Source organism: Trichomycterus rosablanca, chromosome 3 (assembly GCF_030014385.1).
Source record: "Trichomycterus rosablanca isolate fTriRos1 chromosome 3, fTriRos1.hap1, whole genome shotgun sequence".
In the NCBI taxonomy this organism is placed as follows: domain Eukaryota; kingdom Metazoa; phylum Chordata; class Actinopteri; order Siluriformes; family Trichomycteridae; genus Trichomycterus; species Trichomycterus rosablanca.
Window position 1 is genome coordinate 52,405,106 of NC_085990.1, and position 14,461 is coordinate 52,419,566.

General features: G+C 43.8%; 1 protein-coding gene across 6 annotated transcripts in view; it reads left to right on the forward strand.

Moving 5' to 3' along the window:
* Positions 1–14,461, forward strand: part of ulk4 (unc-51 like kinase 4) — a 185,841-nt gene that overhangs the window by 95,293 nt on the left and 76,087 nt on the right. For all 6 annotated transcript variants that reach the window (XR_010011246.1, XR_010011245.1, XM_062991455.1 and 3 more), the window contains 3 exons: positions 4,128–4,179; positions 5,951–6,116; positions 8,308–8,400. Coding sequence is in view for 4 of the 6 variants with exons in the window: in XM_062991455.1 (XP_062847525.1) it covers positions 4,128–4,179; positions 5,951–6,116; positions 8,308–8,400 (311 nt within the window). In the remaining 2 variants the exon portion in view is untranslated. The remainder of the gene's footprint in view (positions 1–4,127; positions 4,180–5,950; positions 6,117–8,307; positions 8,401–14,461) is intronic.

Genomic DNA, 14,461 nt, shown 5'->3' on the forward strand with positions numbered 1-14,461 from the left:
AACTACAAAGTGCTTCTATATGGTAAGTGGAGCTGATAAAATGGACAGTGAGTGTAGAAAGAAGGAGGTGGTTTTAATGTTATGGCTGATCGGTGTATTATTTAGTGCCCTATATTAAATACTGATATTAATTATCGAAGTATAATAAGTGACCGGTGTAATCAGCACTGTATTTAATGATTCAGGATGTACTGCTGCCCACACACCTGATTCATTTTTTTGTTTCGTTATTGGGGTGCATTTATTTCCAGATCTCGTTGTGTATTTCTAAATTGGCGCTGATACGAGGCATCAAATTGAATCTTTTAGAGAGTCACACGAGTGCAGCCACGGTTTTATGTCTGAGCAGTCCTCCCCGCCGCCCGGCGCTCTCGTTATCACCGAGGCCATCAGGAGCTCGCCGGTGTGTTTATCAGCCTGTGTTTGGTGTCTGTCTGAGGCTTTTTAATGAGTATCGATGTGCTTTCAGTGGATGCGATACATCAGGAAGCTCTCGTTTCATACCCCGTAATAGAAGACAGGGCCTTAATTACAGTTCACCAGGAGTCATTAAATTCTGCTCCTCACTGGTAGTGCCGGTGCTCTCCGACAGCGCATCCAGACACACGTGCTGAAGACACAGATGAACACGAGGCTGCCGTCTAACGCTTGCTTTAAATCAGCTTCATGCTAAACAAGGGGTTGGTGAATATTTGAGCAATAGAACACGAGAGGGAGTGTGTTATCACGAATAACATCACGGCTGCGATTTGGTCGCAGGCTCGAGCCGAAGTAGTTCCACAACGAATGAGTTGCTGCTATGCAGCGGTAAAAATTCCCTACCCTGCCTTAACACCGTAGGCTAAAAAAGGCATTTAGTTTAACACTACAAAGTAACGCTAGTTTGGAATCAGTGTTAATTTTGACAGCAAATTTTGATTTAGTTTTAGTCATAATTTAGTCATCTTAATTGTTTTAGTTTTAGTCAAGTTTTAGACTAATTATTATAAGACTAGTCGACTAAATCTACAGTCGATATAAAGGGTGTAAAATGTAAATGCTTTTTCATCAGTTCCCTTGAATTATTTAAGTCATTATATACAGTACACTTACAAAATTTTTAACCAGTTATGGAATATTATTAATGTTTGAATGTGCAATACACACAAAACCAGATTTAACTTATTTCAAACATCTTTATTTACCTGACCTGCTTATTGAGCATAACAATAACAAAATATTAATGACCAGTAGGCCTGCTCTGCCTGAAACATATATGCATTGTTCATAACAAATTGCATATTACATTCTTTATAAAACTGGGTACCATAAAAGCAGCTGTGCCGTTATGTTTCCATTATACTGCCAGCGGTGCCAGATGTTCCAGATTTGTTGTGTTTTTACCCGAGATCGTCGCCCCACATGGTTTACACATCGTCTTGTTTCTCATTTCACGTCAAATGAGAAATGTGTCCATATATCGACTCTCCTCTTCCTCCCTGTTGACATTGTGGAGTTAATCTGGTTCACAGGCTAGTCTGGTCTTCCCGGGTTTAGATCAAATCTGTGCGAGTGTGGTCTTACCGCGGTACCGCAAAAGAGATTAGTACTGATTGGATGGCTAATCGGCTTGTCCCGCCCCTCCACATACGCTAAAGTAGTTCTGATTGGATCTCTTCCTAACTCGTCCCTACCTTCCACAAAACTAAATCAGTTCTGATCGGATGTCGTCCCTGCCAAACATTTTCGTCTCGTTTTTATTCGTTGACGAAAGTGTCGATTCATTTCGTCACAGTTTTTATCCTTTTATGTAGTTTTTATTTAGTTATAGTCTCGTTTTTGTCATGAAAAAAAGGTTCGTTGACGAAAACTATGATGAAAATCATTCGTCAACTAAATTAACACTGTTTGGAATAAAAATAATAGTAAGCGAATATGAATAAGCGAAGATGAAAGGAAAAGGAAAAAAAGCCAAAAATAAAATTAATTAAGAATTAAAAGATAGAATTTAGGTCGAATGTTATCTGAAAGTGATCCATTTGATACATTTCTGGATGTGTATGAGCACAACTAGGCCTACAAAACAACCGGCGGCTTGTGTGCATGAAGCTTGTTGTTACTGGCATCGCGTCAGTGGAGTAATACAGTTGTGGTGTGAAAAGGCCGCGCTGTTATCACCAATATCAGCACGGTTAGAACGCTTCTCAACCAATCAGATTGCAAGGTCGGAACTAACTGTTGTATAAAGATGAAAATATCATATTCTGATACTGTAAGACGGGTGACATCAATTATTGATTTCAGACCAGACCTCACACTCCACAGCAGAAGTGTGGCCTCACATGTATGACATTGACCTAACTGGCTCGGTGGGTAGCACAGATATCCCGGGTTTGATTCCCAGTTGGAGCGGTCCGGGTCCTTTCAGTGTGGATTTTGCATGTTCTCCCCGTGTCTGTGTGGGTTTCCTGCAGGAAATAGGAATAATAATAATAATCTAAACATTATAAGGTTGGACAACAAACGTTCCAATGTTTGTTTGTTTATTAGGATTTTAACGTCATGTTTTACACTTCATGACAGGAACGGTAGTTACTCATCACACGAGATTCATCAGTTCACAAGGTTATAGCGAACACAGTCATGGACAATTTAGTGTCACTAATTTACCTCACTTGCATGTTTTTGGACTGCACCCAGAGGAAACCCACACAGACACAGGGAGAACATGCAAACTCCACACAGAAAGGACCCGGACCGCCCCACCTGGGGACAGTGCTACCCACCGAGCCACCCCATGAGAGCGGTTCCTACTAATAGAGGTGTGTTTACTCCAGTGTTCCACCAGCGTTCCTCTTGATTCCAGTTTTTAATAGCTTGAGAACTGAGGACACTGAATGTTGCAGTTTTTGATTTTTTCATTTCCAGACCCACCGTAACAATTCTTTGTTAGCGAGATGCTGTTAATGAGCAGCGGTTCCTACTGATAAAACCATGTTCCCCCGCTGTGTTCCATCAGCGTTCCTATTAATGAGACTTAAATGCGTCAGGAACTGAGGACACTAATCGTTACGGTTTTACGAGTGGAATTTTTCTCTGTTCTTGCACGATGTGAGACTTCAGCTGCTCATCAGGCAGGCGTCGATTCTCTTCCTCATGATGCAGCATACATTTTTAATGACAGATTCAGACTGCCGGCAGGCCTGTCAAGCACGTGTGCATCTACAAAGCCACACTGTTGTACCACGTGCAGAATGAGGCCTGGCGTCGTCTTGTTTAAATAACCTTGGACTCCTCAGGAAAAGATTTTAATGGCAGTGTATGTTTATCTACATATAATAATAATAAGATAATGATTTCACTCTCCCAACATTCTGTATAAAAGCAGTCCTGTCTGAATAAGGCCAAGTTATCATATGTGAGTGAGCGAGTGAATGTGTGAGTGAAGAAGCGAAAAAACGTGTGAGTGAGTGTGTGAGGGAGTGAATGTGAATGCTGATAATGTAAATGTACTGTTTCCGGGAGTGGCCTGACTCACCGCCACCCTGACCACAGCAGCCGGCAAAACTGAATTAGACGTGAAAACGAGCCGTTTCATGAGAAATAAAATGAAAAAATCATAATAACAAAACAAACCTTCTGTATTATTACACTGCAGTTTTAGTTTCTGTGTTCCTGTAATTAGTCTCAGTTGGAGACTCAGACTTTAGTTCTTTGTTGGAGAGACGCCGGTAGCTACTCACAGAAACTACCTGAACACAACTTTAGTTTCTGTGGAGAATAATAATAAATAAATAAATAAATAAATAAAAGCGCGGCGTGAGGTGTTTTTGTGCTAATGGACTCTACATGATCAAAGTGACAAGAGCTGACATCACATTTCCATGCAAATTGGAGCTTTCCTGAGTTCTCTCACTTTCCCCTCTGAGCTATTTCTGCCAGTGTGTGTGTGTGTGTGTGTGTGTGTGTGTGTGTGTGTGTGTGTGTGTGTGTGTGTGTGTGTGTGTGTGTGTGTGTGTGTGTGTGTGTGTGTGTGTGTGTGTGTGTGTGTGTGTGTGTGTGTGTGTGTGTGAGTGAGTGACTGTACTGTACAGGTGAGTACTTTCTCTTGCTCTGGGAATAACGTGTTGCTTCTCCTCTCTCTCGAGGTCGTGGATTCGATCCTGCCGCCCTTGGCGTCTCTGGCCTTAAGTAAGAACGGTGAGTAGTGTCGTCCCAGCTCAGCAGATAGGCTGAAGGGTGGAACCTCCTTGTTTCTACACTCACTGTCCATTTTATCAGCTCCACTTACCATATAGAATCACTTTGTAGTTCTACAATTACTGACTGTAGTCCATCTGTTTCTCTACATACTTTGTTAGCCCCCTTTCACCCTGTTCTTCAATGGTCAGGACCCCCACAGAGCAGGTAATATTTAGGTGGTGGATGATTCTCAGCACTGCAGTGACACTGACATGGTGGTGGTGTGTTAGTGTGTGTTGTGCTGGTATGAGTTTTTAAACACAGTGTCCACTCACCGTCCACTCTATTAGACACTCCTACCTAGTCGGTCCACCTTGTAGATGTAAAGTCAGAGACGATCGCTCATCTATTGCTGCTGTTTGTGTCGGTCATCTTCTAGACCTTCATCAGTGGTCACAGGACGCTGCCCACGGGGCGCTGTTGGCTGGATGTTTTTGTTTTTGTGGACTATTCTCAGTCCAGCAGGGACAGTGAGGTGTTTAAAGTCAAGTCAAGTCACCTTTATTTTTATAGCACATTTAAAAGACAACGTGTGTCAACCAAAGTGCTGTACATTAAAATCAGTTATAAATACCACTCAACTATGCAACATTTAACAAATAATTAACATACATACAAAACAACATACATATGCACCAACATATAAACATGTTAATCAAATAAAACCACAAATGGACTCAAATGCCAAAAAAACAAACAAATTACTTTTCAAATTTAACTTAAATGCATCTATTGTGTGGGACTCCTCTATGAAAAGTGGAAGACTGTAACCCTTGAACCTCATTTTGAGAGCGTGGAATAGGTAAGAGCAGCTGGTTGGAAGATCGTGGAGCTTGTGGAGTGGAGTGAACACAGAGAAGGTCTGCGATATAGCTCGGAGCCGAGCCGTGTAAAGCTTCCAGACATGCAAATGCTGCGGCGGGATCCCGATAGATGTAACATGGGCGTCGTACTGTTCCCATAGCAACACGGCGTGCGTAAACCTCAGTAGGCAGGCGAGTGTTTGAATCTAAGCGCAGCAGCTCCGGTCCCGAGTAATAAGGCATATCACCGTATATGTGAACGTATACGGCAGACTTTGAATCATTACCCGAGGCAGGGTAAAGTCCATGAATAAATCCAAACAGGACTAAAATTGCCACAGCAAATTCAGAGTTGGAGCAGGGCAGCAACGGCTCGTGTTAGGCAAGCGATAGTACAGATTAAGTCCAGAAAACTCCGGGTGCAATAAAATCCAATTCAGTCCAGACTGAATGTTGTCCTCCCGTTCCTGAAGGAGTAGCGATAATCCACCAATAAGATCATTTACTAATTAAAATTCAAAAAATAATAAAATACGGCAGCGGCAGCCAAATGCGCCAGCGTCCACCATCACCATTAAAACCTCCAGCAGCGCTGCTGTGTCTGATCCACTCATACCAGCGCAACACACACTAACACACCACCACCATGTCAGTGTCGCTGCAGTGCTGAGAATGATCCACCACCTAAATAATACCTGCTCTGTGGGGGTCCTGACCATTGAAGAACAGCATGAAAGTGGGCTAACAAAGCATGTAGAGAAACAGATGGACTACAGTCAGTAATTGTAGAACTACAAAGTGGAGCTGATAAAATGGACAGTGAGTGTAGAAACAAGGAGGTGGTTTTAATGTTATGTCTGAACAGTGTATATATATACAGTATATACTTGTGTGTGTGTGTGTGTGTGTGTGTGTGTGTGTTGTAGTGGAATGGAGGATCGTGAGTTTACGCGTTCTCGCTGAGATCACTCTGCTGTTACTGAGCCATGAGGGTGTGGAGACGGGAGAGAGACGAGACCAGGGATCATGTGATGAGAGCAAATCCTCAAACACACGCCTGCTGAATCTGATAACCGAGGCCCTGCTGCCACAGTGAGAGACCACATTTATTCATTTTTATTATGATTAACATACACGATATGGACAAAAGTATTGGGACACCGACACAAGCTTAGAATTTTGACAGAATACGGTTAAAGAAATTTAGTGGTGGTGGGGCTTGAACCAGCAACCCTCTGATCACTAGTCCAGTACCTTAACCACCGAGCGGCCCGTTCCAAATCCATAGGTAATAATATGGAGCAGTTCTCGCATTTGCATCCACAACAGCTTCCACTCTTCTCTTCTCTTCTGTACAAGATTTTGTAGTGTATCTGTGGGAATTTGGCTCATTCGTCCACAAGAGCATTTTCGAGGTCAGACACTGATCTCGGGCGAGAGGGCCTGGCTTGCAATCTCCGTATTAGTTCTTCCCAACAGTGTTTGATGGGCTTGAGGTCAGGGCTCTGTACGGGCCAGTCAAGTTCTTCCACACCAAACTCACCCAGCCACGCCTTTATGGAGCTTGAATTGTGCTGGAACAGAAAAGGACCTTCCCCAAACTGTTCACAAAGTTAATGGAACTAAGGACAACCCATAGCATTATCCCTCCTCCATCACGCTTTACAGTTGGCACAGTGCAGTCAGGCAGGTAGCGTTCTCCTGCCATTCACTAAACTGCCAAATAGAGGAGCGTATTTGTGTTTCCAATGCTCCAGAGTCCAGTCGTGCTGTGCTTTACACCACTCCATCCAACGCTTGGCATTGTGCTTGGTGATGCACACTGATCAGCCATAACATTAAAATCTCCTTGTTTCTACACTCACTGTCCATTTTATCAGCTCCACTTTGTAGTTCTACAATTACTGACTGTAGTCCATCTGTTTCTCTACATACTTTGTCTTTGCCCTGTTCTTCAATAATCAGGACCCCCACAGGACCACCACAGAGCAGGTATTATTTAGGTGGTGGATCATTCTCAGCACTGCAGTGACACTGACATGGTGGTGGTGTGTTAGTGTGTGTTGTGCTGGTATGAGTGGATCAGACACAGCAGCGCTGCTGGAGTTTTTAAACACCGTGTCCACTCACTGTCCACTCTATTAGACACTCCTACCTAGTCGGTCCACCTTGTAGATGTGAAGTCAGAGACGATCGCTCATCTATTGCTGCTGTTTGAGTCGCTCATCTTCTAGACCTTCATCAGTGGTCACAGGACGCTGCCCACGGGGCGCTGTCGGCTGGATATATTTGGTTGGTGGACTATTCTCAGTCCAGCAGTGACAGTGAGGTATTTAAAAACTCCAGCAGCACTGCTGTGTCTGATCCACTCATACCAGCACAACACACACTAACACACCACCACCATGTCAGTGTCACTGCAGTGCTGAGAATCATCCACCACCCAAATAATACCTGCTCTGTGGTGGTCCTGTGGGGGTCCTGACCATTGAAGAACAGGGTGAAAGGGGGTAACAAAGCACACAGAGAAACAGATGGACTACAGTTAGTAATTGTAGAACTACAAAATGCTTCTATATGGTAAGTGGAGCTGATAACATTTGACTCCTCTTTGCTTGTCCAGTCGCTGTGGTTCTTAAAATCTTCCACTTTTCAGTATAACCACTCACAGTTCACTTCACGAACTGACTGTTACAGGTGCTTGATTTGAAACACCCAAGTTCAACAATTCAGAGGTGTGTCCCAAAACTTTTGTCCATATATTGTAGCTTTTGATTTTAATTCCTGGTTATTACTGATTTTAATTGGGCCGCTGACCGTCTCACTCTTTAGTAGGGACGTTTCATGATACTGGGTTCACGATACGATTTATTCCCCGATTTTTTAAACAAAATTAAATTGAAGACAAATTATGACAAAGTTTCCTTTCAATATTTCTCTATAAAAAATAAAATAAAATAAAATACTGTATTTGTGCTTATTTTTTATTTATCTAAATAATGAATGTCCTTTTATTTCTGAGGTAGGTACAAACTATGAAAAACAATGCTGCACATAAATAAATGAATAATACAAATAAAGAAAGTATCCTCACATAAATACATTTGGCTGGAAAATTCAGAACCTGGCAACCCTGTAGTGACGTCAACCAGGCGTCTTGAATAGCACCGGCGCCCTCTGCTGTTTAAAGTGAATATCGATTCATTATACATATTTGAATAGTTACACATGTGCATCGATTTTTAACTGTCTTGTGGTGCATCGTTACATCCCTACACTTTAGGTTTGAATCTTTGCTGCTGGAGGCCGATCCGATACCCGTCTACGCCCTCAAACTTCTGGCGTCCCTCACTGAGCACAGTACACGCATGAACAGGTACGTTCATACAAACAGAATACTAAAAATATATACCTATAAATAAATATATACCTCAATTCTAATCAAATAGATCTGGGACAGTGTGTGAAACAGTGATGAATCAAACAGTGATGAATAAACTTACAGCAGCAATTCACATCACAAGCATCACACAGAGCACAACAATGTAGAACAAAGGAAATGAAGACATAATAGCCGTTCTGTACCCTGTCCATCAGTGGAAATGGACTTAATGATGGTACCGGTGTGGTCATTAAATGGTAGCGTGTGCTGTTCTAGTACGAGTGTACCAGGTGCAGTACTTCCCAACAACACTGCTGCACCTCATACACTCATAACAGAACAACTCACACTACCATGTCATTACCGTGTTAGTGTCATGATTCGTTATTCAAATAATATCTGGTCAGTGAGGGTCCTGTGAGGGTCTCTTTTGATTACTGGGTTAAATTGAGGAGCAGCAGATGGACTACAGTCAGTAAATGTATACCTGCACAGTGCATCCATATTGTAGGTGGAGCTCATAAATTGGTCAATAAATGTTCATGTAAGCCTTATCATGGTCACCTCTCTCATACCAGCTTTACTCATACCAGTCTACTTCATGCCATCCTTTCTTATACCAGCCTTCTTCATGCCATCCTTTCTCATACCAGCCTTCTTTATGCCATCCTTTCTTATACCAGCCTTCTTCATGCCATCCTTTCTTATACCAGCCTTCTTCATGCCATCCTTTCTTATACCAGCCTTCTTCATGCCATCCTTTCTCATACCAGCCTTCTTTATGCCATCCTTTCTTATACCAGCCTTCTTCATGCCATCCTTTCTTATACCAGCCTTCTTTATGCCATCCTTTCTCATACCAGCCTTCTTCATGCCATCCTTTCTCATACCAGCCTTCTTCATGCCATTCTTTCTCATACCAGCCTTCTTCATGCCATCCTTTCTCATACCAGCCTTCTTCATGCCATCCTTTCTTATACCAGCCTTCTTCATGCCATCCTTTCTCATACCAGCCTTCTTCATGCCATCCTTTCTTATACCAGTCTTCCTTATGCCATCCTTTCTTATACCAGCCTTCTTCATGCCATCCTTTCTCATACCAGCCTTCTTTATGCCATCCTTTCTTATACCAGCCTTCTTCATGCCATCCTTTCTTATACCAGCCTTCTTTATGCCATCCTTTCTCATACCAGCCTTCTTCATGCCATCCTTTCTCATACCAGCCTTCTTCATGCCATCCTTTCTCATACCAGCCTTCTTCATGCCATCCTTTCTTATACCAGCCTTCTTCATGCCATCCTTTCTCATACCAGCTTTACTCATACCAGTCTACTTCATGCCATCCTTTCTTATACCAGCCTTCTTCATGCCATCCTTTCTCATACCAGCCTTCTTTATGCCATCCTTTCTTATACCAGCCTTCTTTATGCCATCCTTTCTTATACCAGCCTTCTTCATGCCATCCTTTCTTATACCAGCCTTATTTATGCCATCCTTTCTCATACCAGCCTTCTTCATGCCATCCTTTCTCATACCAGCCTTCTTCATGCCATCCTTTCTCATACCAGCCTTCTTTATGCCATCCTTTCTTATACCAGCCTTCTTCATGCCATCCTTTCTCATACCAGCCTTCTTTATGCCATCCTTTCTCATACCAGCCTTCTTCATGCCATCCTTTCTTATACCAGCCTTCTTCATGCCATCCTTTCTCATACCAGCTTTACTCATACCAGCTTTACTCATACCAGCTTTACTCAAACCAGTCTACTTCATGCCATCCTTTCTTATACCAGCCTTCTTCATGCCATCCTTTCTCATACCAGCCTTCTTTATGCCATCCTTTCTTATACCAGCCTTCTTTATGCCATCCTTTCTCATACCAGCCTTCTTCATGCCATCCTTTCTCATACCAGCCTTCTTCATGCCATCCTTTCTCATACCAGCCTTCTTCATGCCATCCTTTCTTATACCAGCCTTCTTCATGCCATCCTTTCTCATACCAGCCTTCTTCATGCCATTCTTTCTCATACCAGCCTTCTTAATGCCATCCTTTCTCATACCAGCCTTCTTCATGCCATCCTTTCTTATACCAGCCTTCTTCATGCCATCCTTTCTCATACCAGCCTTCTTCATGCCATCCTTTCTTATACCAGCCTTCTTCATGCCATCCTTTCTTATACCAGCCTTCTTCATGCCATCCTTTCTTATACCAGCCTTCTTCATGCCATCCTTTCTCATACCAGCCTTCTTCATGCCATCCTTTCTCATACCAGCCTTCTTCATGCCATCCTTTCTTATACCAGCCTTCTTCATGCCATCCTTTCTTATACCAGCCTTCTTCATGCCATCCTTTCTTATACCAGCCTTCTTCATGCCATCCTTTCTCATACCAGCCTTCTTCATGCCATCCTTTCTCATACCAGCCTTCTTCATGCCATCCTTTCTTATACCAGCCTTCTTCATGCCATCCTTTCTCATACCAGCCTTCTTCATGCCATCCTTTCTCATACCAGCCTTCTTCATGCCATCCTTTCTTATACCAGCCTTCTTCATGCCATCCTTTCTTATACCAGCCTTCTTCATGCCATCCTTTCTTATACCAGCCTTCTTCATGCCATCCTTTCTCATACCAGCCTTCTTCATGCCATCCTTTCTCATACCAGCCTTCTTCATGCCATCCTTTCTTATACCAGTCTTCCTTATGCCATCCTTTCTTATACCAGACATTTTCACGCTAGTCTTTCTCATACCAGCCTTCAACATCCCACCTTCCTCATGCTAAGCTTCCACCCACCAACCATATTCCCAGTAGACTTTCTCATACCAGCAATTCTTATACTAGGCTTCCTCGTGCTAATCTCCAGGCCCTTGTAGTCTGCAAACTCATTGCTCCTTGCAGTGTGTGTATGGTTGTGTGTGTGTGTGTGTATGGTTGTGTGTGTGTGTATGGTTGTGTGTGTGTGTGTGTGTGTGTGTATGGTTGTGTGTGTGTGTGTGTATGGTTGTGTGTGTGTGTGTGTGTGTATGGTTGTGTGTGTGCGTGGACGTTTTCCTTATCGCCTTCTTATCCCCCTGCTGTTTCACTAATGGCTCTCTCCGACCTCTCAGCACATTGTCTTTCTCAGTGCTGATAGAGCACGTTTTGCAGCTGAACTATTCAAATTGATGTCAGCAATCGGAGAACGATTGCCGTCGCCACCTTCCACATTGCCACCCCCGAACACACCCGCCCCCCCTCGGCGCCTGTGAGGAGTCATTCCGCTTTACAATGGGGAAATTAAATTGCGTTCGCCACCGCTTGATAAAGTCTTAAAAAAAAGGGACCTTCAGTGGGTCTCTGGGTAAAATGAGATTGCAAATTGGGGACATTAGCGGGTTCAGTGCACAGGCGTCGCCTTTCCTTCATTACCGCTTCTGCTAGCGGTTTAAACTTTCCAATTAACTAGAAACACCGGATGCTTTGGCCCTTATTTTGCACAGTGCAGCTTTAATACGCACAGATAGACGGCTACGTTCGTTTTATTCAAGACGCTATTGTTAATAAACTGTACAATTCAGCTTTATATAAATCTTCATTCCAGCTGACCCGGCTTCTGATCAGCTCAGTACTACCGCTGGTACCTGGTCAGTCGCTTTGCAGGGACATTTAGGCGTTTGCCATCCCACGGCACCTTTCGGTCAGCCGGGGTGTTTAGCGTTAAGCATCCTGCGCTCCCGAGAAGAGGGCGTGTCTAAATTCTTAGATTCCCTAAAATGCTCCTACTGAGGCTCCTTAATTCTGAGTGATGATCTGACCGAATAACGAGGGAGCGTCCGGCGCCTCCTCAGCGCTGAAGACAATCCCAGCATTCAGTGGCAGACGAATATAATGCGGAGCAACCAACAGAGTTTTTTTCAAATGTAAATAAAATCTCTTTGATGTTTAATGTGTATAAAGGTTGAATTATACGAGTGTCGTTTATTTGTAAATTCAGGCTCATCAGGGACGGTTTAACAGTTTTCGGTACACGGAGGGAGACGTTAGCTGGTGTGCTAGCGGGTTGTGTCACCTCAGCCTGTTGGTCTGAACATCCTGAGGCTAACTGTGTTAGCTTAGTAAGCTAAAACTGTGGTTATGTAATCACCATAATATATTATGCATTTTCTCCCAATTTATTGTAGTCAATTTGTCTTCCACTGCTAGGGGATCCACGATTTTTTGCAGTCGAGGTGGGTATACTGCTGCTCACGCCTCCTCCGACCCGCGTGCAGCCTTTAACGGAACCCTTTTCCACCCATGCGCTCTGCACAGGCGCCACTATCCACCAATCAGGGTCCTTACACAGTGTTTGAAGACCCCACCCACATAGTCCGGTCATCCCTCCCTACCGACACTGCCAATTATGCCCGCTAGTTGGCGCCCAGCTGACCGGTGGCAACGCCGAGTTTCGAACCGAGGAGGCGCTGGTGTGCTAGAGTCCAAGATATTCTGGGATATTCCACTAGCACACCAGCGCCTCCTTCGTTTCGTTGCCACCGGTCGGCCGGGTGCCATCTAGTGGCCACCTGGGCGCCGAGTTCCATGTGTTATTAGAGGCAGGCAGTAGGGAGCAGGGCAGGTCACTAGGTTTTCAGACAGACCCAGTGTGAAGTCTTTTAGTTGCCTTCTGAACCCCAGTGAGCTACCAGAACAACTCCTGTAACCCCTGTCCTACATTCTAGAACTCTCTGTAGGGATCGAACCCCATTCCTAACAGGAATTCCTATTTACATTATATTTACATTTGTGGCATTTAGCAGACACTTTTATCCAAAGTGACTTACAGCACTGTGACAGTATACAGTCTAAGCAATTGAGGGTTAAGGGCCTTGCTCAAGGGCCCAACAGCAGCAACCTGGTAGTGATGGGGCTTGAACCAGCAACCTTCTGATTACTAGTCCAGCACCCTAACCACTAGGCTACAATGTCCCTATTTTAGTCTATACTTCTTATTTGGATTTAAATTATAGGCTGTACCATATGGCTTCTATGTTATATTTATTAAACCTGTCAGTGACTTGATAGGATGAACTATGTATTGTAGACTTGTCATCCTGAAAGAGACCACTCCTGACAGAATAGAAATGCTTAATCATTGAGTCGAATCAGAATAACTTTGGATCGATTTCCTTTGATAACGTAATACGCTGTAGGGGTTCGTTCGGTCCTCTGCCGTTCTCTTGGTGTACACCACACTCACACGTGTACATTTTAACCAGCGATATGGTCACACCGTGGCTCGGTGGGTGGAACTGGTGGCACTGTTGCCTCACAGTAAAAAGGTCCGTTCAGTGTAGAGTTTGCATGTTCTCCCCGTGTCTGCGCGGGTTTCCTCCTGGAGCTCCGGTTTCCTCCCACAGTCCAAAGACGTGCAAGTGAGGTGAACTGAGATACTAAATTGTCCATGACTGTGTTTGATATTAAACTTGAACTGATGAATCTTGTGTAATGAGTAACTACCGTTCCTGTCATGAATGTAACCAAAGTGTAAAACATGACGTTAAAATCCTAATAAATAAATAAATGTCAGTGTAGGATACACACACACTAGAGGAGAAACACATCCCTGCACCATCAGACCACACTCAGCCTGCTGCTGAGACGATGTCTTCCAGTGGAGACTTATTAGAGTGGACGGGGTGTGTGGGAGCAGACTGAATCCACAGCAGGCAGGCGCTGTGTAAGACTCAACACGTACAGTGTGTGGGTTCGGCATGCCAGCTTTACCTGCCAGACCAGACGCTGTTAGCAACACACAAGCGCTCTGCACCAGCATGATGGAAAATGGGCAGAGGAAGAAGTTCGGTGCCAAACAAGACAAAGGGTATGGCTAAGGCCCTGTCTTATTCACGGATCCTGTGTAATATGTGAATAAAAACTTTAAGGTTTTTCATACGTGTAGCATTCAAGTTCCTCACGTTCACTGGTTAATCTGCACTATGAGGCGTCCTAGCAATCCTACGGCAATTCAGTCAGCAATCGCTTAGTCAAAATGTCTAAGATGTTGAGGTGTACGTCTGGCCTGGCAGGTAAAGC